At 55.4% G+C, this 26100-nt stretch overlaps 10 protein-coding genes across 10 annotated transcripts; 6 read left to right on the forward strand and 4 right to left on the reverse strand.

Moving 5' to 3' along the window:
* The first annotated feature begins 49 nt into the window (after nt 1-49).
* LY79DRAFT_566498 (2OG-Fe(II) oxygenase superfamily protein) lies at nt 50-1926 on the forward strand. The gene is made up of 6 exons (XM_060558826.1): nt 50-394; nt 463-759; nt 837-913; nt 978-1346; nt 1419-1720; nt 1772-1926. Exons 1-5 carry the CDS (start codon nt 226-228, stop codon nt 1695-1697), a joined length of 1191 nt encoding a protein of 396 aa, XP_060409787.1. The 5' UTR covers nt 50-225; the 3' UTR covers nt 1698-1720; nt 1772-1926.
* A 480-nt stretch (nt 1927-2406) lies between these two features.
* On the reverse strand, nt 2407-4391 carry LY79DRAFT_615154 (uncharacterized protein; the record flags this gene model as incomplete). The annotated part of the gene is made up of 4 exons (XM_060561987.1): nt 2407-3388; nt 3445-3661; nt 3721-4209; nt 4279-4391. The coding sequence occupies 4 exons, from the start codon at nt 4389-4391 to the stop codon at nt 2558-2560; spliced, it is 1650 nt and encodes a 549-aa protein (XP_060409788.1). The 3' UTR covers nt 2407-2557.
* A 3374-nt stretch (nt 4392-7765) lies between these two features.
* LY79DRAFT_371504 (bilirubin oxidase) lies at nt 7766-10233 on the forward strand. The gene is made up of 3 exons (XM_060552830.1): nt 7766-8055; nt 8127-8361; nt 8416-10233. The coding sequence occupies exons 1-3, from the start codon at nt 7910-7912 to the stop codon at nt 9940-9942; spliced, it is 1908 nt and encodes a 635-aa protein (XP_060409789.1). The 5' UTR covers nt 7766-7909; the 3' UTR covers nt 9943-10233.
* Nucleotides 10234-13039: 2806 nt separating this feature from the next.
* Nucleotides 13040-13373, forward strand: LY79DRAFT_673067 (uncharacterized protein; the record flags this gene model as incomplete). Its single annotated transcript, XM_060564122.1, has 2 exons — nt 13040-13074; nt 13151-13373. The coding sequence occupies 2 exons, from the start codon at nt 13040-13042 to the stop codon at nt 13371-13373; spliced, it is 258 nt and encodes an 85-aa protein (XP_060409790.1).
* A 1232-nt stretch (nt 13374-14605) lies between these two features.
* LY79DRAFT_371722 (gelsolin) lies at nt 14606-16221 on the reverse strand. The gene has a single exon (XM_060552832.1). The coding sequence runs from the start codon at nt 15827-15829 to the stop codon at nt 14630-14632; it is 1200 nt and encodes a 399-aa protein (XP_060409791.1). The 5' UTR covers nt 15830-16221; the 3' UTR covers nt 14606-14629.
* A 60-nt stretch (nt 16222-16281) lies between these two features.
* LY79DRAFT_673069 (fungal-specific transcription factor domain-containing protein) lies at nt 16282-18719 on the reverse strand (the record flags this gene model as incomplete). Its single annotated transcript, XM_060564123.1, has 3 exons — nt 16282-16558; nt 16617-18494; nt 18565-18719. The coding sequence occupies 3 exons, from the start codon at nt 18717-18719 to the stop codon at nt 16282-16284; spliced, it is 2310 nt and encodes a 769-aa protein (XP_060409792.1).
* Nucleotides 18720-19607: 888 nt separating this feature from the next.
* On the forward strand, nt 19608-20539 carry LY79DRAFT_371547 (uncharacterized protein). The gene is made up of 2 exons (XM_060552831.1): nt 19608-20055; nt 20238-20539. Exons 1-2 carry the CDS (start codon nt 19802-19804, stop codon nt 20479-20481), a joined length of 498 nt encoding a protein of 165 aa, XP_060409793.1. The 5' UTR covers nt 19608-19801; the 3' UTR covers nt 20482-20539.
* Nucleotides 20478-22213, reverse strand: LY79DRAFT_593422 (glycerol kinase; the record flags this gene model as incomplete). The annotated part of the gene is made up of 3 exons (XM_060561553.1): nt 20478-20717; nt 20804-21962; nt 22053-22213. 3 exons carry the CDS (start codon nt 22211-22213, stop codon nt 20478-20480), a joined length of 1560 nt encoding a protein of 519 aa, XP_060409794.1.
* A 3-nt stretch (nt 22214-22216) lies between these two features.
* LY79DRAFT_566525 (uncharacterized protein) lies at nt 22217-22930 on the forward strand. Its single transcript, XM_060558827.1, has 2 exons — nt 22217-22371; nt 22428-22930. The coding sequence occupies exons 1-2, from the start codon at nt 22278-22280 to the stop codon at nt 22823-22825; spliced, it is 492 nt and encodes a 163-aa protein (XP_060409795.1). The 5' UTR covers nt 22217-22277; the 3' UTR covers nt 22826-22930.
* Nucleotides 22931-23859: 929 nt separating this feature from the next.
* LY79DRAFT_566528 (uncharacterized protein) lies at nt 23860-25112 on the forward strand. Its single transcript, XM_060558828.1, is given in 4 exon segments — nt 23860-24413; nt 24431-24440; nt 24509-24574; nt 24665-25112. The coding sequence occupies 4 exon segments, from the start codon at nt 24309-24311 to the stop codon at nt 25015-25017; spliced, it is 534 nt and encodes a 177-aa protein (XP_060409796.1). The 5' UTR covers nt 23860-24308; the 3' UTR covers nt 25018-25112.
* Nucleotides 25113-26100: the final 988 nt, after the last annotated feature.

The raw sequence follows: 26100 nt of genomic DNA on the forward strand, positions 1-26100 counted from the left end.
GATTCAGCCAAACAGAGCTCTCCCGTTGCGTATCGATCCCGCGGGGTAATCTGAAGTTGTGTAATCAAGAGGCATGGAACAAAACCCGCTCGCTATTATTGGTCTTTTCATGGCCTAGGTTTCAATGGGGGGTGTACGGGCACGGGTGCCGAATGGGCTCAACTTGTGTTCGTCCGCGCGATCCAGAACTCCCACGACTGGCGTCGCAGTCAGCTTGACAGTTAAATGGCGAGCTTGGGACCTCGGGGTGTTGTACAAACTGAGTTCTCGACAGAGATCTGCTGCCTCAGAAAACATACCTCGTCTCACCCGCCCAAAATGCCTTTCGCCGTGTCCCAGTTGTACCAATACACCCACGTCCCCGAGACGGAGGAGAACCTTGATTGGGCTGACCGTACGTATTCGCCTACGAGTGCCTGTCTCGAGGGTCTTGGGGGCTGCTGGACTAACTACTCTCTGCAGTTCCCACCATTGATCTCGCCAAATATGGCACACCAGAGGGCAACGAAGAGCTCGCCCAGACACTGATTGAGGCCATTCGCACAAAGGGGTTCTTCTACGTCATCAACTATGGCATCTCGCAAGAGGCCGTCGACACACAATTCGCTCTCGGTCAAAAGTTCTACGAGCTTCCCCTGGAAGAGAAACTCAAGTACGAACCGGACTTGGACTCGGGAGACTACAACGGATACCGTCCCGCGGGTAGGCGGTTCCTGAGCGGCGACCTCAAGGACAAGACGGAAGTCTGGAACATGGCCAGTAAGTCCTGTCAATACCCAACAATGCTTATCACACAAGGGGGAGCGGCCCGTGACTGACGACATGCGTTTATGCAGCCAACGCTGGGCACATCACGCAGCCCCTCCCTAAGCTGTTGGAGGATCGCAAGGAAGAGATTGAGGGTTTTGCCAAGGTATGTTGAACAAGCGCTGCCATCACCGGCACTCGCGAGCTCCGGCGCTGACAAACTGTCCCAGGACCTGCACGACAAGGTACTGGACCCTCTGAACCACCTCATCGCTCTGGCGCTGGAGCTGCCCGAGGACTTCTTCACAAAGGTGCACAAGTGGGAGACGCACGACGAGTCCCATCTGCGGTACATGAAGTACTCCAAGTTCACCCCCGAAGAGATCGAGAAGCTTGAGGACGGCCTGTGGTCCCGCGGACACACGGATCTAGGCACCATCACCCTCCTGTTCAGGCAGCCGGTGGCAGCACTGCAGATCAGGGATCACAAGACCGGCGAGTGGAAGTGGGCGAAGCCGCTCGATGGCAGTCTGACCGTCAACACCTGTGACGCCCTCAGCTTCCTGACCGGGGGTTACGTCAAGTCGACCGTCCACAGGGTGAGTTCTCCCGGTTGCCTCGCCAAAAGCCTATTCGGAGATACCGCGTGTCATACTGACTTGGAATGGCAGGTCGCGGTGCCGCCCAAGGACCAGCGTCACGTTGACCGCCTTGGACTGTTGTACTTTGCTCGCCCGCAGAACGACCTCGTGCTCAAAACCATCGACTCGCCGGTGCTGAAGCGCGAGGGCTTCACCCAGAACGAGTTCGAGACCGGCGGCCACCGCGTCCCGACGATGGGAGAGTTCACCATCCTCAAGCAGTCGTGGCAGCAGAGGAAAGGCGTCAGCTATCAGTCGTCCGAGGGGCAGGAGATCCTCCCGGGCTTCAAGGGGCAATACTTTCAGTAAGATACGAATCAAGTCGGGAAAAGGTCGGACAGAATACCGAGCCACCGGGTACTTGTTTGCTAATACTCGCATAGCGATAAATGAACAAACGACCGAAGCCAGCACAGCGGGCATGGGCATAATGGGGGTGGGGTTGTGCCGTAGTTACGCGGGAGGTTTCGCGCTACTTTTGTTAGTTGTATCAACATGAGATAAATACAAGATTCCGTGCGAATTCAAGATTTGCGATATAGATCCGCTTTCTGCTGCGTCATGTCAACTCCCACGCTGGAGTCGTGTCTCTCACAGCCGCGCATCGTATACTGAACACCACACGTTGTCACTTACTATGCTGGAACGGTAACTGACCTCAAATGTAAACGAATCTGGTAGTCTTTGCGTGGAACCTCGATTCAGTCATGTCTTGAGTTCCCTCGCGTTTGACCTGGGCTGGAAAAGGGACACCGCATGGCCTCGGGGGACCTTTGGACGTGCCTTTGAACGCCAGATCGTCAAATATTTACTCCACAGTCTCGGGCTCGTTCGACATGTTAATCAGAGATAACGGCGAGTATGAGCTACACGCGGCTATCAGACGCCGTATGTAAGTGTTTGAAAATGTTACCACACCAAACGCTTTAGAACTGTTTTTCGCACTCAAGCGTTTTATTCAGGCTCAATTGAACATCACGGCACTAACGGGTTTACTTGCAACAATTATAGGAAGAACCTTACGGGTGTGATGATCGTCATTCGTCAAAAGTCCATGTCTAGAGGTATAGTACAAGTAAATCAAACCGAAAGGGAAAACAATAAGAACAAGAGAGGAAATCAATGAAGCCAAAGTACCAGAACAGCAGGATTAGACCTCGCAAGCCATATTAACGAGAAGCGGAGCCTCCAAGACCACTCTTGCAGACGACCGAGCCAGCGGTTGGCTGCTTGATCTTGCTGCCCGTAAATTTCCAGAGACCTTTACCGGCGGACGTCATGCTCAGGTTGTTGGTGATGCCGTCCTTGTTGGCGTAGCTGATCTTCATCGAAACGGCGTTGTCGTCGGTGCTGTTGGACTGGCAGTCAACAGAGAGGGTGCCGCTCTGAGACGAGACCCAGCTGTATGCCGTCATTGTCACGACGTCCTTGTACTTGGTTGGGGGCGCGTTTCCAGTGCCAGTGCCTGTTCCGGTGCCCGTGCCTGTTCCAGTGCCAGTGCCTGTTCCGGTGCCCGTGCCTGTTCCAGTGCTCGTGCCAGTGCCAGTACCGGTAGCGGGCGCGCACTGGGAGTTGTCAAATAGAGTCGCGCCAGTCTGAGGGAATGGGCTGAGGGGACCCCAGAGCTGGCCGTTGGAGTCGCGTCCGAGCCCCTTGGTCAGGAACGAGTAGCTGCGGAAGTCGTGGGGGGTGGGCGGGCGCCCGGGGACGCTGTCCTCGGGCTGGATCCACTCGGACACGGGCATGACGTACTGGCCGGCGACGATGCCGTTCTTGGTCGTCACGGTGCCTGTGCCGGCGACGATGTGGTACTCGCGGGCGTACTGGTCGTTTTGCGTTGCCGTAATGCGGTACTCAAACTTGTTGCGGGCCGCGGTGTTGGGCACACTCACGCCGGCAATCTCGCGGTCGACGCCCTCACCGGTGCAGGGGTCGTACTCGATGGCGTAGATCTTGATGGGGTTGACGTTGGCGGACGAATCTGAGGTGTATCCGACGAACTGCGGCGCATTAGCTTCGGGTTGACAGTATGGTAAAGGGTGCAAGGCAAGCTTACCCGGGTCTGGGCGATTTCTTGATTGGCAGTGTCGGCGGTCCAGACGCCGATGTTGACGTCCTCCATGCGGATGTAGGTTGGTGCCCCAGTTGTGGTGATCTGGACGTTGCTCACGATGAGGTTGTATACGATGATCTCACCGCCAGCCTGGATGCCAGAATACTCGATAAAGTCACCAGTGACAATCGGGGCCATGACAAGGGCATCTGGTGCTTGGCTGGGGAGCGCGTTAAAGGTGAAGCCCCGAGATACGAGGGATGGTCATGCGTGACTTACAATGTTCCTTGCTTGGAGCCAGCAACGTCGGGACGGTTTGACAGAGGGCAGGAAGGGTCAGTGGCGTTGCGCGGGACGCACATGGGAAAACCCGAGAAGGAGGTGATGCTGGGGTTGGCATCGTCGGCAGTGAAGAAGGGCTGAGACGTGTATCCCACAGAGTAGATGGCACGAGGGTCATTGATGCGGAGGGTGACTCCATCCTGCATCTTGATGCTGCCGTCGAAGTTGACCTTGTCGACATAGCCGAAGGCATCATTGAGCAGCCCTTGTGCAATGTAAACCTGGGCCGCTATGGGGACACCGTTGGCCACGTTGCCGGTGACCTCGCAGTTGTAGCCAGTGTAGCCGCTGCTGCTGGCGACAAAGTCTTTGAAGCCAATGAAGGCGGCAGGGTATGCGACCTGGAGATTCTTGGGTACGGTGATGGCGTGCCCGTTGCACTTGATTATACCACCAGAGTTGAAGTCTGTTGTGGAAGCAGACGCGCTGTGATGCCTACTTTAGCACCACTCCCAAGAACCACCGACTGCTGACCAGAAAAGATTGGATGCTCACCCTTCGAAAGCACCGTTAATGTCAAAAGGGTAGTCAGCCACTTGTGCTTGGACCCCAGAGAGTGAGACTGCTGCGCCGAGCGCCGCATAGAAGAACGACTTTGCTGAAAACATAGTTTGAATATGCGTGTGGAGCAAACCAAATTCTGTGTGTGTGTGTGTGTGTTTGTGTAGAAGTGTTCATGAATGGTGAGAGTGATGGAGAATGGGTCTCGAGTCAGATTATCGTGATGAACGTTAGGTCTTATTTAGACTTGCTGGAGAAAGAGCAGACATCGTGTTCCCGTGCTGCGGCTACAGTGCACCTAAGGTGTTAGGAAGAAATTGCAGGAACCGAAGTGCTTTGCAGAACCAACTTAGGCACGAAGGGTTCCAAGTCGTGGCTTGGTGGAGGAACACGCCTCGACAAACGGCTCCTGAGGAGGCGGGGAAGACAAGTGGGAAGGCGTCAGCGATGAAGAGGTTGGACGTTGTAGGTCGAGCAAGAGAAAAAAAAGACAGTTCGAGAACACGGACTAGCGATTTTTGCTTGCGCAGCTGATATGCAAGTGAAGCAATGCAGCATTCAGCGAAGCCAGGGTCACTCACTCGGCTAGGCCGTAAAGCTTGGAGTACCGACGATCTGGCTCGACGTATGCCAGTCAATGCACTAGCGAGCAAGGGCACCGCCCCAGCAGAGGCCAATATTTTAAGCAATATGTCCGCATTCGCCACACCGTAACGTGTGGAGATGAGGACAATCCCTGGTCTGGATGAGGAGCGCGGCTGAAGAGCTGATAAAGTCACAGGATGGGACAGAAGACGGAGCGAGGGTTGTTAAATAACAAGGTCAGCATCATGCGCGCTTGATGCACTCAATGCCTGGAGTCAAGCGAGGAGCGTTGTTGGAGGAGCAGAGACGCAGCGACGTTCACCGGTTCGGACTCGAAGGTGGGCCGTTTGGACACAAGGCACCGTTCGTGTGGTATCGTACGATGGCCTTCCATGTTCCGACAGCTCGGGTCCGACTCACGAAGAAGACTGCGAGGAGGGAGAGGCTATGCGATGGAGAGAGCACAAAGCGCTGAGGGGTGGGACTTGCCGGTGTGTGGCGGGCGTTTGGTTCAACGATTCAGCTACAGCATCGGTAGTAGAAGGATGGCACAATTCAGTGGTAGGTATCCGTAGATGACGGGTGAAAATAAGATTAGGTGACTACTCCCCCGCTGAAGATTAAGCTTCCCGTCAGTGTCGAGTGAGGATCCTCGCTGGGACAGGGGCGCCAAGAGACATTAAGCGAGACTAGCGCCTTTAGCCCTGAAGCACCTAGTTAGTGTACGTACCGGTAGGCACCTAGCGGTCGGTGCCTTCCTACCTCGGTATAGCGCCGATCAGGAAACAGCGTGCGCGCACATTCCCCAGTTTCCTCCTTCCACTTCGCGTCTCACGCATTGATTTTGTCCCACATCTCTTTTCCAATTCCGGCGATCTTTCTCTCCTCCACAGTTTCTGTCATTTGACCTACTACCCCTGACTTTGCCCTGCTGCTTCCGCTGGGCTGCTGTCTCGAGTCCCCATGAGAGTTTCATTGCCGGAACTTTATGATGTTCGTCCGATGTTGAGACACCCTGGTTCGCAAGCTTCGGCCGGAGAGCCACGTTATTCTCTCATGTCCACGATATGTAGCAACATCAACACCCATTCCCTGTGAAAGTGGCGCAAGATAGTCTGCTGAACTTGCGCCCTTGTTTGTTAACACGCCCGGCTTGCTGGCTGGCTCCCGCATTACGGCTGCGGGGTCTTGTCTGGCCCTTCTGACCGGCCTTCGCCCAGTTGCTTCTGCGACTAGACGCCAGCCATCTTGTCACCTCTGAAAAGTCCGGGGCGAAGTGTGCTTGTCATGATCTGCACGAGGCCGGCACGAACTAGACAGGATGTGGCTATCAATCATCTGCCGCGAAGGAATACCGTCAAGGTCGAACGGACCCCGTCGAGCCGTCGTCGGAAGCCATCTACGAGTCGTTGCCTCTTCTTTTTTCACTTTGCCGGGGGGGTTCCCGTTCTTCTGGTAAAGAAGCAAAGAACCTAACAACAGGACCGCCAATAATTCCCGCTCTGTCGGCGACATGCCCACCGCCTCATCGCAAAAAGCATCGGATCATATGCATTTCTCTTCACGCCATATGGACACTATTGGCGCCGAAGCAACATCCCTGTCACGCGGCCCGGCCCTATGAACTCCGCAATCATCGATGATCCCCCTCCCTCTGAGTGGTCGTGGTATAGTACACTACCACCTACCAGGCTGACCCAGATCCCGGGGGAATCTTGCATCTCAGCCCCTCAGCCCCAGCTCGCAAGCTTTCCTGGCGGCCTTCCAATTGATGCACATCGACAACCCTCAGAACTGGTGCGCTACTCGAGTCCGCTGGCCCATGATCCAATAATAACTTTGTATGGCCATCATTAGTGGTAGTATGTATGTATGTATGGACTCTTCACTGGCCAGTTTCAAATTTCCTAGTCCAACACTATTGGAATCCCGCATTGTCAAAGGGTCCGACGCTAAACTCGCCCGCAACGGCCTGAAGAACAAGGAGCCCAGACCCGTGGAGCTGCTGCACATGTGGATTTCTTTATCTGGTCGCCTCTTAGCGCCAAATCCCAGCCTGCCGACAACGCCTTCTTCGCCCTTGAGGCTGAACATTGTATCCGGCTGGCAAACACGTCTTGTCTTCCGCATGTCGGATGGCGAGCTACGTGACTGTAGCATTTGTTCATGTCGGCCGGCCATCCCCACTGCTCCAAGAGCAGACCGCGCGTTGACTTGCAAAATTTTAGGTTGGAACGATTGGCAGAGCCGTACGCTAGTCAACTTTCTGCGTCTTTCACCCACGAGGTCTGCATTCAATGGCCTTCCCGTATTGCCCATCAGGACACCCATCCAGCTGAGCCAGTTTTGTGGGGCTGTCGAACCGGGGTCCTGGTTGTCATTCAATGTTCCAGACTCCACCCCTGCTCTGCATCCTCCCGTTCACGGACTACATACAGGCTTGCATCTATCGCGTCCTTCGTATCCGTCTTTCTTTACTCAGGGCTGATACGAATGCCTCCGAGACCACGACAAGGACAGCGACTCAGCGTTACCGCCGTTGAACATCGAGGTCCAAACGGGAGTACTATTAGCCCGCCATGGCGCTCGCAGTATCTGCCTCGATGCCTCGCCACATCTCAACGCTTTGCCGATGATGTGATGAGCAGGCCATGCCCACGAGTTTTCTGGCTTGCACGGGCTAGGCATCTGCCCGATCTTGGTCCAAACCACTCCAGTACTATTGCTGTCGTTGTGGCTTTTTCTATCTAGTGCCCGACGTGGACCCAGCCGAGTTGGCCTGGATCGCGGCGTCTCGCATCATGGGTCGACGGGAATGGTGATTTGGACTGGTCAAGGATCAAATTATCAAATCTTCCTTAAATAGTCTTCCTCGTTCTCGCCATCTGGGAAGGAAGGTTGGTGATCAGTCTCATCGCACTCTATCCACTTCCAAACCTCCCAGTCGCGAAGGCGTCGCCACCCGTCTTGGCCATCACCCGTCACCTCGGAGCTTTCCCTGGCATCGGTCCTTGCGTTTTACCCTTCCTCCCTTCCCAAAATGGTTTTCACCCTTACCTTTCGCCAGTCTCTGGCCGTAGTCCTCGCTCTTGTCTCGGGCACTCTTGCCAAAGATTGGGAGAGCCCCGAGTACAAGTGGCTTTACGAGTTCCCTCTTCCCATTCCCCCTCCAAAGACGGAGAAATTGTACGTCAGACACCTTTGATTACCTACACCAACCTGCCTGGATGTGCTCAACAGCTAACACGTTACCGCAGCCCCGACCAACCGATCATGAACCCCGTGACGGGAAAGAAGATTAGATACTACGAGATTGAAATCAAGGAGTTCGCCGCTCAGGTTTACCCTAACCTCGGACCTGCCAAGTTGGTCGGCTACGATGGTATCTCGCCAGGGCCAACGTTCCTAATGGAACGTGGCGAGGAGGCAGTTGTCCGCTTCACCAACCACGCCAACTTGGCAAACTCCGTTCATCTTCACGGCTCGCCTTCCGTGAGCATTTCCCATCTGCCCGACTTGATATCATCCGCTGACAGAACCGCACAGCGCACCCCGTGGGACGGCTGGGCTGAAGACATCACTGCTCCTGGGAGGTACAAGGACTACTACTACCCCAATAACCAGAATGCGCGCACCCTCTGGTATCACGACCACGCCATCGACCACACCGCCGAGAACGCCTATTTCGGCCAAGCTGGTGCTTACATACTTCACGACTCCAATGAGGATACTCTCGGCCTCCCATCAGGCTATGGAGTCTATGACACCCCCCTTATCCTGTCTGCGAAGCAATATAACCCGGATGGCTCTTTGTACTCCCCCGCCAACGAGCAAACCAGTCTCTACGGAGATGTTATCCACGTCAACGGACAGCCATGGCCCTACCTCAAGGTCGAGCCGCGCAAGTACCGCTTCCGTCTCCTCGATGCCTCAATTTCCCGTACTTTCTTCCTTTACTTGGAGGATCTTCAGCAGAACAGAGTTCGCTTTGATGTCATCTCCTCCGACACCGGCCTCCTCACAGGTCCTCAGAGTGTGACGGAGCTCTACATCTCCATGGCCGAACGTTACGAGATCGTCGTCGACTTCTCTTCTTTCAAGGGCCAGAACATTACCATGCGCAATACCAGAAGTTTCGCCGCAGATATTGATTACCTCCACACCGACAAGGTCATGCGCTTCATTGTCGGCGATACCACAGTCAGCGACACGGCGACAGTCCCCTCGGCCCTCCGCACGGTGCCCTTCCCTAAGGACAAGGCAGGAATCGACCAGCACTTTCGCTTCGAGCGCCAAGGCAGCTCCTGGCGCATCAACGGTGTCACCTTTGCCGACGTCAATAACCGCGTGCTCGCCAGGCCGAAGCGTGGCACCATCGAGGTCTGGGAGCTCGAGAACAGCTCGGGCGGCTGGAGCCACCCGATCCACATCCACCTCGTCGACTTCCGCGTCGTCAAGCGCGTAAACGGCCGCAGCAACGTCGTGTTCCCGTACGAGTCCCAGGGCCTCAAGGACGTCGTCTGGCTTGGCCCGGGGGAGACCGTCACCGTTGAGGCGCACTACGCTCCCTGGCCCGGCGTGTACATGTTCCACTGTCACAACCTGATCCACGAAGACCATGAGATGATGGCTGCCTTCAACGTGTCTGTCCTCACGGACCTGGGATACGACGAGACGCAGTTCGCGGATCCCATGGAGACCGAGTGGCAAGCCAAGACGGAGGATCCCGCTGCCTACGCCTTCAACGCGGTCAAGTCACGCATCGAGTACATGGCCAAGTTCCAGCCTTACAACAATGTCGAAGAGGTCGAGAGCAGGCTGGACGCCTACTGGGCCACCAAGACTAACGCACCGTCTACGAACTCGACAGCCTCAACGCTGATTGTCAGCACCACGTCTGCATCCACTTCTGTCAGCCCGACCATCACTGCCAAGCCTTCCACGACGAGCAAGTCGGACGACGACAAGAAGAAGACATCAACTACCGCTACCACGACGAAAAAGCAGCGCGGTATGCGCTTCCGCCGGGTTGATATGGAGATGCCCAAGCGCACCATGGCGCCCCAGGCTTGAGATTGACCACAGCTTACTTTGTGTGCTTTTCTTTCTGTTTGACGATTTAACGACACGATATACCAAATCTCCTCATGGAAGATAGACTTGCTTCCAGACCACATCTAGACTTTCCTTTCTTTTTCATATGGTACGGGTCGGAGGCTTTTTCGGTGCGACGCCTCGCGGAAATTTGTAGTTTGCTGCACACATAATTTTATACATACAAGATTAATTCATATTCCACTGTGCCCTCGCATGAAGTGAGCGTAAATAGTCAAACGCCTTGTATCGCTCTGCATGAATAGTCTTGTTGCTTTCGCCTTCTTCCCGACTGCCTAGCTTGAGATACCGGTATCTCCGCAGCCACCCGACACCAGATGCTGATGGTGGCCCAATCCACGTCGGACGTGTACCCTGACGCGAGCTGAAAGGGATAATTCCCATGCCGCGTGACCCGTATCCAAGCTCCGGGGCGGGGTTCAAGGTTCTCTTCTCGCCAATGCACATGTCCGACAGAGCCTGCTCCCATCCCTTGATGACCTGACCGTTGCCAATCTTGAAGTTGGGAGGTGTGTCAGACTGCAAGGGGGGGTGCCGCATTAGTGCTGACAGCGCTGGAGGCCAGAAGGCCAAGGGTGAGTGCGAATGGCTCCCTCCACGCAATGCGGCTCGCCGGCTCTGCTGATCCGTCCGTCCCCCCGGAGCTCTCTAATACCGGAGAGCCCAGCCAAACTCCTTGGCGCACTCCAGTGTCGCCAGTCTCTCGGTTTACCTATTGGAGTTATATACAGCAAGGATCGAATAGGCTGCAGTGTCACTGGGTCGATAACAGGAGGAAGTAGACGGACAGTTCTCGAGCGTTGGATGATCAGATGATAAGAGAGAAAGAAGGGCGGACTCGAAACAGGTTGGCGACTGCGTACCTTCAAGAGCCACGTCTTGGTACCAAAGCCGAGAGTGTTGAATTTGAGATTTGAGTCACACCCTTGCATGCATGCATCCGTTCTGCGCTAAACACCCCTGTGACAGGTTCTTTCGACGGCTGTTTGGTGGCTGTGGCTGTGGGGATGCGCGGATGCGCCTTATCTGTAGTACGTTCCGTCATTGAAGTCGGGAATTCCTTGCAGCCCTATTAACCAGCCCTATTAACCTCCTACTGAGTAAATTCACGTATAAAATGCTGGTGGTTCCCTTCATTTTTCTTAACTTTCTATACACCTAAGGGTGTTTCGGCCCCCAATTCTCCAACCCGTCATAGACATCTCCCTATGAATTGCAGAGGCCAACACGACAGACATATAAGTATATCCTGTCCTCACCTTTTTCCATACCTTCTCACTGCACCACCAACCCCCATCGATACTTCAACCAAGACTTCAGTCCAGAGTCCTGCTTGATGACTCCTTTCTCGCCTCACAGGTACTATCAGTCGTTGACGAGACGGCTTGACTTCCAGCTGGCAACAACTGGTCACATGTGTTGCCATGGACTCCTCGGGTCCAGGCTGACCAGCGTGCGAACCATTGAGGCAACTCAGATGCCTCGTCAGGCTTTGGGCTCTGGCGGACCATTGATGCCTAAACAGCAGGCAGAATGAGGCATCACGAGGCAGACCCCGAGGCGAAAGTGAAGCGGGAAAGTGAGGCGGGGAGGCTTCACACCGCGTCACTCTGCATAAGGCAGGAGCGCCACCCACCGCCCCCCCCCCCGACATTGCCCAGGTCCTTGATTGGACCACGTCAACAACGCCAACGCCCGTTGTTATCGCGAAACCGACACCAGATTCATGGCGTCACATGCAGATTCTGTCTTGAGCTTTTTCGACTTCCATTTCATCGAAAGAACAGCCGGAGGATTTGGCCAATCCCCTTTTGTCGTCTGTCGCCGCTTCGCCTGGCCACAGTTGGTCGGAGGGCGCCGAGCAGCTTCACACCGAAGCTGCCTATCACCGAATCCTTGCTCTCGCCACCGCGCTTCATTGACTGAAGGACCTGGGCAAGGTGCCCGCGTTTCCATTCCCCACGCCAGGGGTACGAGGGGATGGACTTGAAGTCAAGTCAGGCTCGGCTTCAGTCACGCTGTTTAGTATAATTTGCTGCGCTAATCTCCTACATGGCCTAGAGGCTTATGAGGGCTTCACAACGACAGTTTCTGCCGGGACTGATGGGAGTCTCGACCCGGGTGACGCTCTGGCTCCCCCAGCTATATCATGATTCGTCAAGTTCGGGCACCCAGGCGAATGCCGACTCTGGATCCCGTCATGTCGGCAAGATGCCTTTCGACTTCGCTGTCCCAACATACTGGAAGATGTCAAAGTTGTCATCTTTTCGAGGGTTCTACGGAGATGAATGTCGAAAGGTCAACAATCCTAACAGAGTCAACGCGGTTCTTGACCGACAACTGCGTGGACCATCGCCGGGCATGAGCCTTACAAGTGTTAGTGCTGACTTGGTCCGAATCAACATCTGGATTGCGTCCTTAATGGGCCAGCCCTTCTACCCCATACTCTCACCTATTCAGCTAGCAGCTGTCATGGATAAATGCATCCGCCCTGATGACCCAGCGGGTAGGGTAGAGCGTGAAGCACACCCTCCGTGATGCTAACCGGAGCCCCTGCGGGGGTTGTATCAACAGCTCGCAACTAATTGGCGACGCCGCAGATTCCCCACACAAACAACACCTCTAATCACAGATACAGTAGCTCGGGCGCCTCTCGACTTGCATACGCTGCGGGCGTTGAATTGAGAGGAAGGCGTCGAGTTACCTTGGCTATTCAACAACTGCTCGCCAGGTTCATTGGCCGGTGCATCGCTTCAACATCTAATGTTTTCTGCTCCGCACTATCTTGACAGGGGTTTGATTTCGCACTTGGTTCAAGCCTAGACTCCGGTCTGGTGTGTGAGGAAGTGGTTCGCATTCCCGCCATGGGGAACTGTATAAAATCGAAAACGAGGGGAAAGACCTGAGATCCTGAGGAAGCTCGCGTCTACATCACGGGCTATCACCACTTTCCCATCTTACGAAAATCTACTCGTGATCGAGATCCAGCTCTGTGCCTTGCCAAAGCACCGATTCAAGGCATCTCACCGTTTCTGCCTAGAATATCATTGGGATCATGGGCGCGCATTCCGAGGAATCTGTTTACAAGGGGTACATGCTCCCCGCCTCCCATGGTCAAAGGCACGGAGCAGACGATGCTGTGGTGTGCTAACCAGACCGGACACAGCCATACGGGACCGAACCCGCCGCACAAGTACTCTTCTCATGAGTCGAAGAAGAAAATCGCGAAGAGGAGAAGCTCCAAGTACACCAGCCAGCTCCCATCCGATGAACCGAGCGCGTATCTAGCTTCTTTCAACAACGCCGACATTACCACTAGCGAAGAACAAGGCAAAGCGAGAGTCGAGGCGAAGACGGAGAGATTACTGCATCAGTTTTATGGCAACTAGCCTCGACGACGCCTCAACGGCGGCGTGCAGAGGAGCTTGGCGGGGCTATCGAATACCTCTGAAAAAGCACTTGGGGGTATTCTGGCCTCGGCCGTCAGCGAGCTGGATGTGATGGCGATGGGGTTCTTCCGCTCTTCCTAGCCATCTGGTAAGTAGCCACATTTGGGTGAATTATTTGGAGGTTCTTGTTTGAGACTCTGCGTAAGGAGTCGGTGCTTGGTACGGGAACGGCGTTCGAAGGAAAGGGGAAAAAGACGAGAATCACGTTTGCATTTGCGCCTTTTGTTTCGAGGCAGGCTTTGTAACGGCAAGAGGAATCTGCACTTGTCTATGGACAACAGTAACTCGCATGGTTGAATATCCAAATGAAACTTCCTGTTGGCATTGCTGGCATTGTTCGCTCGTGACCATTCATTCCCGTGATGATATTGCGGGTACCTTACCCTGAGTCACATGGCATCCCAAAGCCATAGGTAGTCGGTGTTTCTTCTAGTAACGCAGGCTTCTTACTATGGACAGGAATGTCTAGCCGATGAGATTCCCACTTGGCTGTCTGTGGCTAATAACCTGCCAAGGCAATGAGTGAAAGAATGTGCTGGACAACTGCCGGTTGCCTCCAGAGTCCACAGCCAGACTTGGGTCTAGAGTGAGCAAGGAGCATCGTGTTGGGGTCACGGTGCCAGTGGCCAATTCCGAGGCGGTTCTTGCCCACAAAAGGTTGTTTAGTGCGGCACTTTCCCCGGTCCGGTTGGGGATGTACCACCCACCCCCGATTCCTTCCACTTATCTTGCCTTACTGTCTGCCTACTCGCCTGACTAGGTACATACCTCCCCAGGCAAGCACATGCCATACTCGGAAGAAGGTGCGGTGAGGTAAGGCTCATCTTACCGGCGCTTTCCTCTCGCCTTTCGGAACGTCCCTCATGTTCCAACAACAGCAAGACGACAACGCTGACGTCTTTTCCTAGATACCCCATCACGTATCTCCTTGGCACCAGTTACGTGCCATCCGTCTTTGGGCCACAATCATCCGCCCAAACAAAGATTGCCCATGTTGAAAGTCTGCGGTGACACAGCAGCAACCATGACGGCAATCACGGCCGAACGACCGCACTTCGCCTCTCGCCATCACAACTCGCCCACCGATGTGAAGAAAATCAGCACTATTTCTATATCAAAAGCATCGCCAACAAGCACGCGGGCTTAGACTGATTACAAAGCGTGGCCTCGTATTGCCGCCGTCTAGCCTATCCGCCTTATACTTGCACCGCCTTCAGGAACGCCCGGCTCTCGTTGCCCTGCGTCACCTTGGCCAGCGGTGTGAGATGGGCCTCTTTGGCCTCCGAACCTCCTTGAAGCTGCCGAATATACGCCTGCGCAACTCTGAGCCAGTTCGCCTTCTCTCCCCTGCTGGCGTCCTGTCCTTCCCACACCCAGACGGCCCGTCCTCCATCATCCAGCAAGAACACGTCCTGTCCGTTGAAGTCCGAAAGCGCCGCCTGACTGCCCTCCTTGACTATGTCGAACTTGAGCTCGCCCGAAGCATCGCTGAGCCGGAAGAGCTTCTGCGGCCTTTCGCCAGCGTGCACCTTGGACGCTGACCGGACCGGTCTGGGGCACTGGAACCCGGACTGCGGCGTATCGTCGTCGCCTCCGAGGAGCTTGACGATGACACGGGATCGCGACTCTTCCTGCGCCAGAACCTCGACGTCGGTGTGCTTAGCCAGGGTCATGTCGTTGACCACTTGCGCCGCCTTGGCTTTCTCCATCGGGCTGCAGCTCTTGCCCTGCCACTGCCAGATCTTGTCGCCCGTGTCCAGCACAAAGACGTCGCTCTCATCCAAACTCTGCCACGTCGGCTCCACCTCGTGCACCACCACTCCGTTGGCGCCCACGGACGGGTTCTTGAAAATGCGCAAAAGGGTAAGGATCTCCTCCTTGGGCCCCCCGTCCTCGACATGCCGGAATCCGGATCTGACGCCACCCGACCGAATTGAGATGCGAGGGAACAGTCCCAGAAACTCGTCGGATGGCGCCGACTGCAGCTCACGATGCTGTGTCGCAGCTCCGTGCAGGAACTCATCGAGCTCTACTGTCTTATAAGCAGCCGTGCCGGCCTCGTCCTGCGAAGTGTGGGCCCCAAGCCAGAAGAAGATGTCGTGGCCTAGCTTCTCAGTTCCGTCCTTACTGCCGACCTTGTACGAGTGGAGCACGATATAGCTGTCGCCGTCCATGAACTGGCCGTACTTCTCCTTCGGCCACGGCTTGACCTCAAAGTCCTCGATACGCCAGACGTGTAGTCCTGTCGACTGGCCGATTCCCCCATCGTTCCAAGCCGGCTCGGTAGCCGCAGACTTGTACTTCACCTGGTGGTCGATGTCCGTGCCGATGAGTTCGACATTACTATCCTTGATATCGTACTCCTTGAGGTGCACAAGGCCTTGGTTTGGCGCCATGATTTCATTCAAAGGATCTATGAGAAAGAAGCTGACAAAAGCTATCCAGGTCGGATACACGAATCGACACGTCCGTCAGTGTTGCAAGAATAAATAAGGCGGAAGTTGATGAAGGATGACCAAGAATAGCGTTTCAACGTCATCGGACACGGACATTCTGAAAGGTGGCTCGGCCAGTCACAGTGGGGCGCCGCTCGTCAGCTTGTGCGGGGATCAGCGAATTAAATTGGGCCGTCGTCGCGGTTTCCTTGCAGCTGTATCGCGAAGCCACACGAGATCCATCAATCAGGTACATACAGGTACAATGCCCCACGAACGCCTCGGCAAGATTCCAGCAAGACTCAAGACGCCCTGGCGCTAGCCTTGCTCTCGATATGCTTTTACGTCTAAATTCGGAAACAGGCGGCCCGTGAGGGGAAAACAATGGAAAACACAACCACGCCATAGCCGTCTCAGTTGAAGGGAGTATTGAAGCCAAGCCAGTCCGACTCTGGATCTGGTAGCCCTGTAGTCCTCATGGAATCGCCGCCCAGTCCGCTCATGGCCTGCGGCTGCAGCAGATTCGTATGGCCATTTGCTACTCTTGTCGGCTCCGACATTTTGGGGTAGTTGAAAAACTCGAAGACGTCAATATTGTCCAGTTCGCTCAATGATGTTACCTGAGTCGACGTCGGCTCCAATCCGGACCGTCGAGTGGCGGATGTCAATGTGACCAAATCGTGGGCGCTCCTGGGAGACATACTATTAGCGAAGAGCGGGGACCGGGTGAGAGACTCGAAATACTCACTTTCTCATGGCGGCGAAGCTCATGTCGCCTTGACGGCCCCGTTGTACCACCCGAGCGAGGATCTTGGCATAGTTGTTCGCTACCTCCCAATACTGCCCGACATGACGCAGCGTTTCGATGAAAAAATCAATCTTTGGATCAACAGGGCAACCGACGGTTGCAGCGTGGATGAGCAGTAATCTCGCGGCCACCCACAGGGAAAATGCAAACGGAGGCCCCAACAGATCAAGACCGTTCGCCTCGAAGACGTCTTGCGCGATATCGCCCAGACTTTGCACGGCAGATAAGCACCTTTGCATCGCATAGTGCGATGGGACAAAGATGTGCGACCTCACGGTAGGGTACGCAGCAGAGGAATGCAGACGCACGACCGACGTGACATAGGCGCTATGCAGCATAAACCAGTTGGCGACGCGGCTTGCTGGATCGGAATGGCACAGGGCCGATATTCTGCTATACTCGCTCGGCAAGCTCTGCAGCCAACTGTCGAGCGCACTGTCCAGCGATCTGTATGTGTTGCGCCAGACAGCCATGTCGGCCGATGACGTTACGTTGATGGGTGTCTTGAGAAAGTCGTGGACTTTACTGAGGATTCGCAGGATCTCGCAATGATACGAAAAACTGCCGAGGTTTTCGGGTTTGTTTATTTCTATTTCTGGACTACCCATCTGGTCGGACGACGGGCTCCATGACCTCGTTTCGACGGGAACGTTTCGAGAAAACAGGTCGTACGAGCAAGGCAGGCCGCGCTTCATCTTTTTGTCGTCGAGCATGAAGTCAAATGTGGTTGTTGCAATCGTTGCATATCGATCGAGGAGGTAAACCATCCAGCAAAGCCGACGGCGGCCCTCGTCTTCGATCCACGATTCGGGTCGGCCCATAACAACACGGCGGATCGAGCCGGTGTTTGGTGTATCCTCGACTTCGGCTGTGAGGTACACGCTGCTCTCCTCACAGAGTTCCAGCTGTCTCACGTTTTGGGCGAGGAGCGCGAGCATGTTCCAGCCACGGGGCCCGTTGGAGGTTCCCAGCTCATCGAGGCAGAGGATAACCAAAGCCCTCAGCGCCGCAATGCTGACGTTCTCCATGGCGTATATCTGCACCCGGTGTTTCGATAGTGCGTGGTAGTGGGAGCACATCTCGGGCGACAATCGCGGGTCTTTCAGGAACCTCAGGGTAGTTGCAACTATGGCGTGCAAGAGAACCCGATCGGCCTCGTTGAGGGATGTCGAACCGAAGAAGGCGCCGAAGGTTGTCTTGCGGTCAAGAATGGGACACCACGTGTTGCAATGCTTGAAGTACAGGTCGACAAGCGTGTACAACAAGTCGTGTGATGGGAATTCGGACACGGTCGGAACAGACGATGCATCTTTTCGAGGCCCGGCCACGCTGAGTGATGCCCCCGTTTGATTGAAAGATTCGCCTGCTGAGAGATTCAGGAGAGCCTGGACCGAGGTTCGATCACCATTCTGGAGAGCTCCCTGCGCATCACCGCCCTGCCAGAAAGGGCCCGGGAAGGCTGGCGTTCTGTCGTTCGACGTGGGCGTTGGTCCAGGAAGAACCGGGCCTGGGCTGACACCATTGGTATCCTGATGTGATCCCTCGACTTGCGAGGGCGCCTGGCTGCTGATGGCTGGCGAGAGACCAGGAGGAGCGGCGGCGTGGTCGTTGGATATGTGCTCTTCCACCCGACGGCCAAGGGCCTGTAGAAGAGCATCGAGCCTGTTGACCTTGGCTTCAAGTTCGAGACTGAAGCCGATGCGACTCCCGGGTTTCTGTCTTTCCAGGTAGACGCAAGTCCGGTTGTGTCGGGCACACCATGAGCATGCAGGCTCTGCACGATCACACTTCACCTTCCTTGCTTTGCACAGCTCGCATCTGGAAAGCAGTCAGCTGACGTGGGTTCATCATATCCGGGGTGTCACCATATCGGCGGCAAGCAACGTACGACGTCTTTTGGTGCTTTTCTCGTTTGCGCTTCCTCGGGGGGCCACCCGAGCCGTTGTTGGTCGTGTCATCACCACTTGAGCCCTCGTCGTGACTGATTACCGAGTTCGCTTCCTCCTCGGCCATTTGTTGCGAACGTGCATTCGTGTCCGGCATGTTTGTCCCATTGTCGTGGGAACTCCACATTTCCCCTTTTTACTTGACAGACTGCGATGGCGTTGCTCTCATCAGGACACTTTTGGATGGAGCCTTGAAGAGCTTGGCCGAGTTTGATGTCAGAGAGTGGTCATTTCACGAGTAGGCGGGCATGCAGCAGCAACAGCAGCAGTAGCAGCAACAAGTAGCTGACGGCAGACGGGCAGACAAGTAAGTCAGTCGCCTCAGCTGGTTAGAGCCAGGATGCTGCAGAGAATGGTTACGCCACAGCACCTGGAGGCGGCGCATGGGTTATATCTACCCGGCCTTGTCAGCGTTGGTTGGCTGCAGCAGAAGGGGAATCTACCGTGAGCGGCCGACTGTCAGTCTGCCCTGCTAATCCGTCGCCGGGTTTATGTCAGTCAATATCGTCTTGTGTGGGTGTGTGCGCCAGCCTGCAGAGCTGCAGCCTGCAAGTCGAGCAGTGGAGAGAGTGGGAAACGAGCACCGAGTCTTCAGCGAGAGGCAAAATTGCTGGTCGGCTATGGTAGGGGTAGGGGAAAGTTCGGCGACTCAAGCCCGCGATAAGCGACTTTGTCAGCAAAACGAGCCGCGGGGCTCGTCGGGGTTCTCGCCCGACACACAAAAGCCCGCCAGAAGAATGCGAACAAGGATGAACAAGATCCAATCATCGACCCACTATCCTCCACAGTAAAAGAGTCGGATCTTCTCTGGGCAGCGACATAACTACTCAAACACTGCCAACTTCTGTCAGGCTGAGCTACATCCACTCTCTCGCTACGGAAGACGAGGGAAAGGCATGATCAAAAGACTCGCTCACAGCGCACCAACCACCCGAGCCCCAGCGCTCTCGTTCTCCGGAAACCCCGGGTACAATCACCGCCATGGGACAGACAAAAAGGATAGAGGAAGACTGTTACGTCCAATGATGAACTATTGGGGCGCATTAGGAGCAGTTGCGAGAATGAAAGCCATTTCCGACGCCCAGACACCACAGGGGACCAACGGTGCTGTTATTACATGGCTATAACAGAACATGCAGGAACCGCGCCGCCTCTCTTCCCCTCACCTCATCTCCAAATATGTTACTGGTCGGCAAAGCCACCTCTATTTGGCAAAGAATGCAGTACCCCGGCCGATCCGAACTCACCCCGCTCATTGCTGTCCTCCTGTCGCGCCTGTCACCTTATATACTGAACTCCTACCAGCATCATCCTTTCGGCGATGAACCTGTCAAAAGGTGCGGGGGAGTACGGGAGGGGGGCACGGCAGTCGCTTCGACGATACCTTCTCCGCAGGTTCTGGGTCCATCCAACCACTGGCTGGTTCCGACGAAGTAAGTTATTTGCAATTCCTCGTGGTCCTGCTTACGACTTATTGGTCGTACGAGCAGGACGCATGGAGATGTGGAGACAAGTCCGATCGCATACGCTCGTGGAGGGGGTATCAAGACACAGAGATACAACCTACTGCGCCTTTCCCTGTAGCTGGCGACGGAGTTGACAGGCAAAGGTGAAGCAGCATCCTGCACACACACACGCGCGCAAAGTCTGGCCGAGATGAAAATTCGTCGTACCGTCATCCTACTTATGATACAAAACGGGTTTTTTTCCACAGGACGCCGAAAAGTGCATGCACACACGCCATCGTGATTGGACCTCCCAGACAACAGAATGTGGTATATCGAAAGAGAAAACAAAATCGGAAAGGAACAGGAAAACGTCATAGCGTGAAAAGCAGAGCCTCTGAAGAGATCTTTTAGCTCGACCAACCCTTGCTCATCTGGACGGCTTTCTCCCAGCGGCCGAACCGCTCGGAAGCCTCCTCGTTAGAGATGGCGGGCTTGAAGATGGTGCGGCCCTCGAGATTGACGTCCTTCAGCTCGTCAAAGCTCTTCCACACCCCCACAGCAAAGCCTGCTGCAATGGCCGCGCCAAGGGCCGTGGTCTCGCGCATGCCTGGGCGGTTAACAGGGATGCCAATGATGTCGGACTGGGTCTGTTACATGGGTCAGCCTGTTTTCTCCTCCCGAGATTCGCATAAGGTCCTGCTGCGGGGGGAGGGGTCCTTCTGTAAACACTTACCTGCATGACAAGATCGGAGTTGCACATGCCGCCGTCGACGGCGAGCTCGGTCAGAGCTGCACCGCTATCCTTCTCCATGGAATCCAGGATGGCCTTGGTCTGAAAGCAAGTGGCTTCGAGAGTAGCACGCGCAATGTGACCGCGTTGAGTGTAGGCAGTGATGCCGAAAATGGTACCGCGGGCATCATCGATCCAGTACGGGGCAAACAGGCCGCTGAATGCAGTGACGAAGGTGCATCCGCCGTTGTCCTCGACAGTCTCGGCGAGCGCGCTCAGCTTGGAGGACGACTCCATGAAACCCAAGTTGTCAACAAGAAACTTGACGCTGGAGCCCGCAACAGCAATGCTGCCCTCGAGGGCATACATGGTCTTGCCAGGGCCAAAGTCGAAAGCGACGGTGGTCAAGAGGCCGTGAGAAGAGATGACGGGCTTGGGACCAATGTTGTAGAGCAGGAAGCAACCGGTGCCATAGGTGTTCTTGGCAAGGCCAGCAGTGAAACCTTTCTGCCCGACCAGGGCGGCGGACTGGTCACCCAAGCAGCCCGTGATCTTGGTGCCGCTCAGCAATGTGTTATGCAAGGAACCGTAGGCCTGGGGGTCCGAAGAGCGGACGATCTTGGCGAACTTGACCTTTTTGGGGTCGATTCTGAACCAATCGATGAGGTCCTCGTCGTACTGGAGAGTATGGATATTCATGAACATGGTACGGGCAGCATTGGAGGGGTCGGAAACGTAGACATCGCGGGCGGTGCCGCCATTGAGCTTGTACACCAGCCAGGTGTCAATGGTGCCGAAGGCCAGAACACCACGCTCATAGGCATCCTTGACCTCGGGGACGTTGTCGATCAGCCAGAGAAGCTTGCCGACGGAGGGATATGTGGAAAGAGGAAGACCGCATCGCTGGGTGAGCTCGCTGGCACCGAGGCGTTGCTTCAGTCGGCGGACGAGGTCCTTGGTACGGGTATCGGTCCAGACGATGGCGTTGTACAGGGCCTTCCCGGTGGTTGTGTCCCAGAGGACAGTGGTCTCCCTCTGGTTGGTGATGCCGACAGCCTTGATCTGGTCGCGGGAGTGGCCCTGGGTCTCAAACGCCTGGACGGCGCCGTCAATGCATTTCTCGACCGAAGAAACAAGCTCCTCGGGATCGTGCTCGTGCCAGCTGTCGCAACCCTCATTAGCCTCCGAAACCACAGCACGGCTCTGATGAGCCAGTTGAAGTGGCGCGCGCGCGAGCACAGGCGCAACTTACCCTGGATTGGGGTAGATCTGCTTGAACTCAATCTGGTGAGTGGCAATGACCTCGCCGCGGGGGTTGAAGATGAGGAAACGGGTACTCGTGGTGCCTTGATCGATGGCTCCCACGAAGGAGATGTTGGAGCCAGAGCCTCCGTTCATGGCAGCGAGAGACATGGTGGGGGGGGGGGGGGGGGTCTTGTTTGAATTGGCGGGGAAGAAGAGACGAGAGCATTCAAAGATGGCGGCAGCGACAAGGGAAGGGAGCGCAACGCGGAAGACAAGAAGGGACGGGCTTGGGTATCTTTTGCGAAACGGGATGGAGAGGGAGAAGAGTAAGGAGGGCATACGATGAAGAGCTAAGTTTCACGGGCTGACAAAATATTTGTAGGTGCCGCGCAGAGGGGAAACTCACTCAGCTCAGCTCCAGTCTCCAAGCTCAGCGCTCCGACTCCAACAAGCAGAGGGCGCACGCGGCTAGCTTCCTCCACGGGGAACGACAACTTTTCACAAAAAGCCACAACCCCTCATTCTCATGCATCATATCCCCCCTCTACCCCATCCCCAGATCGTGTGGAGATATCACGAGATGAGCCCAAGGAACTGGGCCTTGGTAAGAAATCCGCTGGTCTGTCAATGGGGGCAGATGCGATGCAGGATCCAATGCCACTGGGGAAATGCGAACGGGTCAAGCGGGGTGGGTTACCTCGACATGTGCTCACGAGGAAGTTGAAGAAATCCGACGGGCGAGCGCATCCTTCCACGCGAGAAGCCGGGAGGGATACATAGCAGGACAAGATTCGGGGCGAAGGCACCGAGTTGCGGTCGGTAATGATTCGACACTGGCGAGCAATGTCGGCCGTGGTCAGCGAGCACAAGTGGAGGGGTGGGGAGGAGGGGGGGGGTAGCGTCCTTCCTAGTGATGGACTTTGATGTCATTCCCAAAGTCGCACTCTCTACTGCTGCCGGCGAGCTCCACGGAAGGCCACGGTGGGCCCGGCCGTACGCCGGTCTTTACCTACATATCCTAAGAGCAGGTCAAGAGGGGGGAGGGGCACCGGTGACCCGAGGCTCCTTCGAAGAAAGCGGGGTTGAGAGGAGAGTACGGATACAAGTACGGACGAGGAGATGATGGGCTGGCTAGCGTAGCCTTTGCCCACCCGGGTTAGGTCCATGCTCCGAGAACAGATGGATGCGCCGGTCGCCCCCGCATGCATGCGTACGTGGGATGCCTGCCTTCTAGTCTGCTGCGTCTTTTTCTAGCCCTGCTGCTGCAGCTGGTGCAGGTGATGCTGCGGCTACAATCCTCTTCGTGCATTCGAAGGAGGCGCATCACAACTGGAAAGAGAACGAGCACAACTTCTGCTCCCCCTCTCTGTCTACATACAGTAAGTAGTCTGTGTTGTAAGTGGACGGGGCTGTACAATCGGACTGAATCGCGGAGGTGTGATTTTGCGCCGTACACAAACATTACAGCCAACCAATCATCTAATCAGAAGCAGCAATTCGGAAACCGACATACCTTGGTTCCAACACATACATGCTGAGGCGTACGGGGACACGCACACACGCACACACATACCAACGCTAGAAGCAGTGGACGAACGTACGAATAACGTTTGGATCTGACGAGCCGGAACATATATGCAACAACAGCGTCACAACACTACCATTTGCCAACCTGCCAGCCGGTAGATGCATGCGTTGCGAGCGCAGATCCTTTCCATCCCTTCGTCTCTTTTTTCTTCTCTTTTTTTGAAAACGGGCAGTAACGGAGAAATCGTTTCTCATGCCGCTGACATGCCACCCCCCCCCCCCCCCCTCCCCACGCTACGTTGCAACCGCCCGCTCGACTGCCATCTCATTTGTCCAGGTTCGAGTGACCAACTGCGGGGAAAGAGGCGAATGTTCCATCGCGGGATCAGCAACGGCTGCGAACTCGACTTCCCAGGGTTCGCCGTTTCCTGCACTGCGTAATACCCATGCGTGACTGCGGACTGCATGCTCTCCAAGAAGAACCTTGTTGCTGACGGACACCACCCCGAGACTCGAGTTGCATCTCCTATTTTGTTTTCCGACCGAGGGCTTGTCCTGTCTGCCCATCCGAAAGTCTGTTGAGGACACACTGACACCAACGGGAGGAGCAGTCAGCAAAACCTTGACCTAAAGGAATGCAAAGGTTTTCGGGCACGGTTTCAACCTTACGGGCACACAATTCGTTTCTCTCCCATTCTCTCACACCGACCAATGATGGACGTACCGTCTCGTGTGTATGACGTTTGCCTGGAAGTGTATCCGCTCGCCCCGTCACTGTCAGATTTGGCGTCTCCACCTCGATGGACCCCTTGGCGCCATGGCCCGGCCCCCTCCCCAGACGGTCGTTTGTGCAGGGAGGCATCATCATGTAAGTGGCAACCTTCCGATCTGATCAGTCAAGGTTCAGAGTTACATTTCAACATTGAATGGGGAAAGGCGCGGACACTATCCGGACTACCTACAGAGGTTTGCTTCGCTGCCGCTTGCCACTGCGGCTCGGCTGTAGGCTCTTTCTCCAACGCGTACGGATACCCTGCAACCAAAGAGTCATGAGACTTTTGCGCGCGCGCGCGCCGTGTTCGTTCTGTCCAGGCAGTTCATTATTCCTCGCTTTCACGATAGCCAAAGAGTGGCGTCGAGGGGACAGCAAAAACGCTGACGGAACGAATTGGCCTGCAAAAGAAATGAAGTTGCATAACGAAAGCTCATGTGTCGTAAGAACGAGCATCCATCCCACCCCTCCCCCTCGCCTCTTGGATTTGTTCCTCTCACTCCCGCGGAAGGCAGACACACCGGAAAGTTACCTCATGTCCACGACTCCAGCCTCTCTTTTGACGCAAATATATTCATCTGTTTCGTCCGCGCACCCGTCTTCTACTATGAGAACTGCCCTAGAAGCTTACCTCGAAGTAACCATCCCCCCATGCGCATGGTGTCCAAAGTGAATCTGCAAGAGAGTCGCAGTCGCAACCACTCCACCCACCCACCCACACACACACACACACACACACACACATCCTGCATTCGTGTTTGGAGGAAAGCCTACTGCTTATTAGTGGTGCGGGTGGAGGCTACCTCATCGTTTCTGTACCTCTACCTACCTCCTCTGACAACCTTACACGTTCTCCGGCCCGTTCGCGCTGCCCACGCCCATTGTATCTGTTCGAACCCCGGTCCAAAAGTTAGAAAGGGGGTTCGAGTAAGCCAACGGAGCGAAGGAATAAAGCTACAGACAGAGTTGCTTCAGAGTCTCGGTCGCCCTCCGGTAGCAGTATCACCCGTAGGGTACCGGGGCGTCGTACCTCTCGTTCCGTCTCGGCCGTCGTCCAACCTCATCTTCGGTGTGAGCCACCGAACTGCATCATATCCATCCCCTCGTCCCACCTTCGCGTCCCGTCTTTCTTCGTCTTCCTTCTCACTCGACCACAATCACACTGAGCGACTTTTCCATCATCGCCCGACCCACCTGCATCGTTCGAACCTTTTTCTTCTCTCTTCCATCATCCCACCACATATTGACCTCGTGAGCGCCATCTGCATCACCGTATCCATCGCCCTACGCAAGACCCGGACTCGAATCCCCGTTCGGGAAGACTCGCGGTAGTCGTATCACAGAGACGCTTGCCTCATTTCACCAATTCCACACCCCCGTCTCCATCCCGAGTCGTCGGTCGGTCATACCAGGAATCCGATATTGGAAAGACAACCAAATCTCGCCCCCCTCCTACTCCTCCCCCGCCGTCTCGGGTGTTGAGGTTCCCAAGGACACACCACCAATCCCGGGAGAACATTGCACTGAATAGGTTAAAGAGAGGAGATCCACCTACCTAAGCCACGAGGTTAGGCACAAGACACGTCGAAAGCGATCCAAAATGGGTAAGCGTCAAGAAGAAGACATTTCACTTGCATTCGCGATGCCTCGGTGCCCCCGTCACCTCATCCCCCCTTGCCCCCTCTCCCCCAAGTTGCGTGAACCTAGTGGCCCTCAATCCTGGTCCATGCCTCCTCATGCCTCCCCCCCTCAACTT

This window comes from Colletotrichum navitas (assembly GCF_030913465.1).
Source record: "Colletotrichum navitas strain CBS 125086 chromosome Unknown LY79scaffold_78, whole genome shotgun sequence".
Taxonomy (NCBI): domain Eukaryota; kingdom Fungi; phylum Ascomycota; class Sordariomycetes; order Glomerellales; family Glomerellaceae; genus Colletotrichum; species Colletotrichum navitas.

Excerpts from the sequence above, each read along its gene's own strand:
- LY79DRAFT_371722 (XM_060552832.1), bottom strand. The coding sequence starts at position 15,829 with ATGGCGCCAAACCAAGGCCTTGTGCACCTCAAGGAGTACGATATCAAG.
- LY79DRAFT_371504 (XM_060552830.1), top strand. The coding sequence starts at position 7,910 with ATGGTTTTCACCCTTACCTTTCGCCAGTCTCTGGCCGTAGTCCTCGCT. Across the intron at positions 8,056-8,126 it reads CCTCCAAAGACGGAGAAATT|CCCCGACCAACCGATCATGA; the intron begins GTACGTCAGACA and ends ACGTTACCGCAG. Across the intron at positions 8,362-8,415 it reads ATCTTCACGGCTCGCCTTCC|CGCACCCCGTGGGACGGCTG; the intron begins GTGAGCATTTCC and ends AGAACCGCACAG.
- LY79DRAFT_566528 (XM_060558828.1), top strand. The coding sequence starts at position 24,309 with ATGACGTTTGCCTGGAAGTGTATCCGCTCGCCCCGTCACTGTCAGATT. Across the intron at positions 24,575-24,664 it reads CTTGCCACTGCGGCTCGGCT|GCAGTTCATTATTCCTCGCT; the intron begins GTAGGCTCTTTC and ends CGTTCTGTCCAG.
- LY79DRAFT_371547 (XM_060552831.1), top strand. The coding sequence starts at position 19,802 with ATGTTACTGGTCGGCAAAGCCACCTCTATTTGGCAAAGAATGCAGTAC. Across the intron at positions 20,056-20,237 it reads CACTGGCTGGTTCCGACGAA|CAGCATCCTGCACACACACA; the intron begins GTAAGTTATTTG and ends GCAAAGGTGAAG.
- LY79DRAFT_566525 (XM_060558827.1), top strand. The coding sequence starts at position 22,278 with ATGGCGGCAGCGACAAGGGAAGGGAGCGCAACGCGGAAGACAAGAAGG. Across the intron at positions 22,372-22,427 it reads CGGGATGGAGAGGGAGAAGA|GTGCCGCGCAGAGGGGAAAC; the intron begins GTAAGGAGGGCA and ends AAATATTTGTAG.
- LY79DRAFT_566498 (XM_060558826.1), top strand. The coding sequence starts at position 226 with ATGGCGAGCTTGGGACCTCGGGGTGTTGTACAAACTGAGTTCTCGACA. Across the intron at positions 914-977 it reads AGATTGAGGGTTTTGCCAAG|GACCTGCACGACAAGGTACT; the intron begins GTATGTTGAACA and ends AAACTGTCCCAG. Across the intron at positions 1,347-1,418 it reads TCAAGTCGACCGTCCACAGG|GTCGCGGTGCCGCCCAAGGA; the intron begins GTGAGTTCTCCC and ends TTGGAATGGCAG.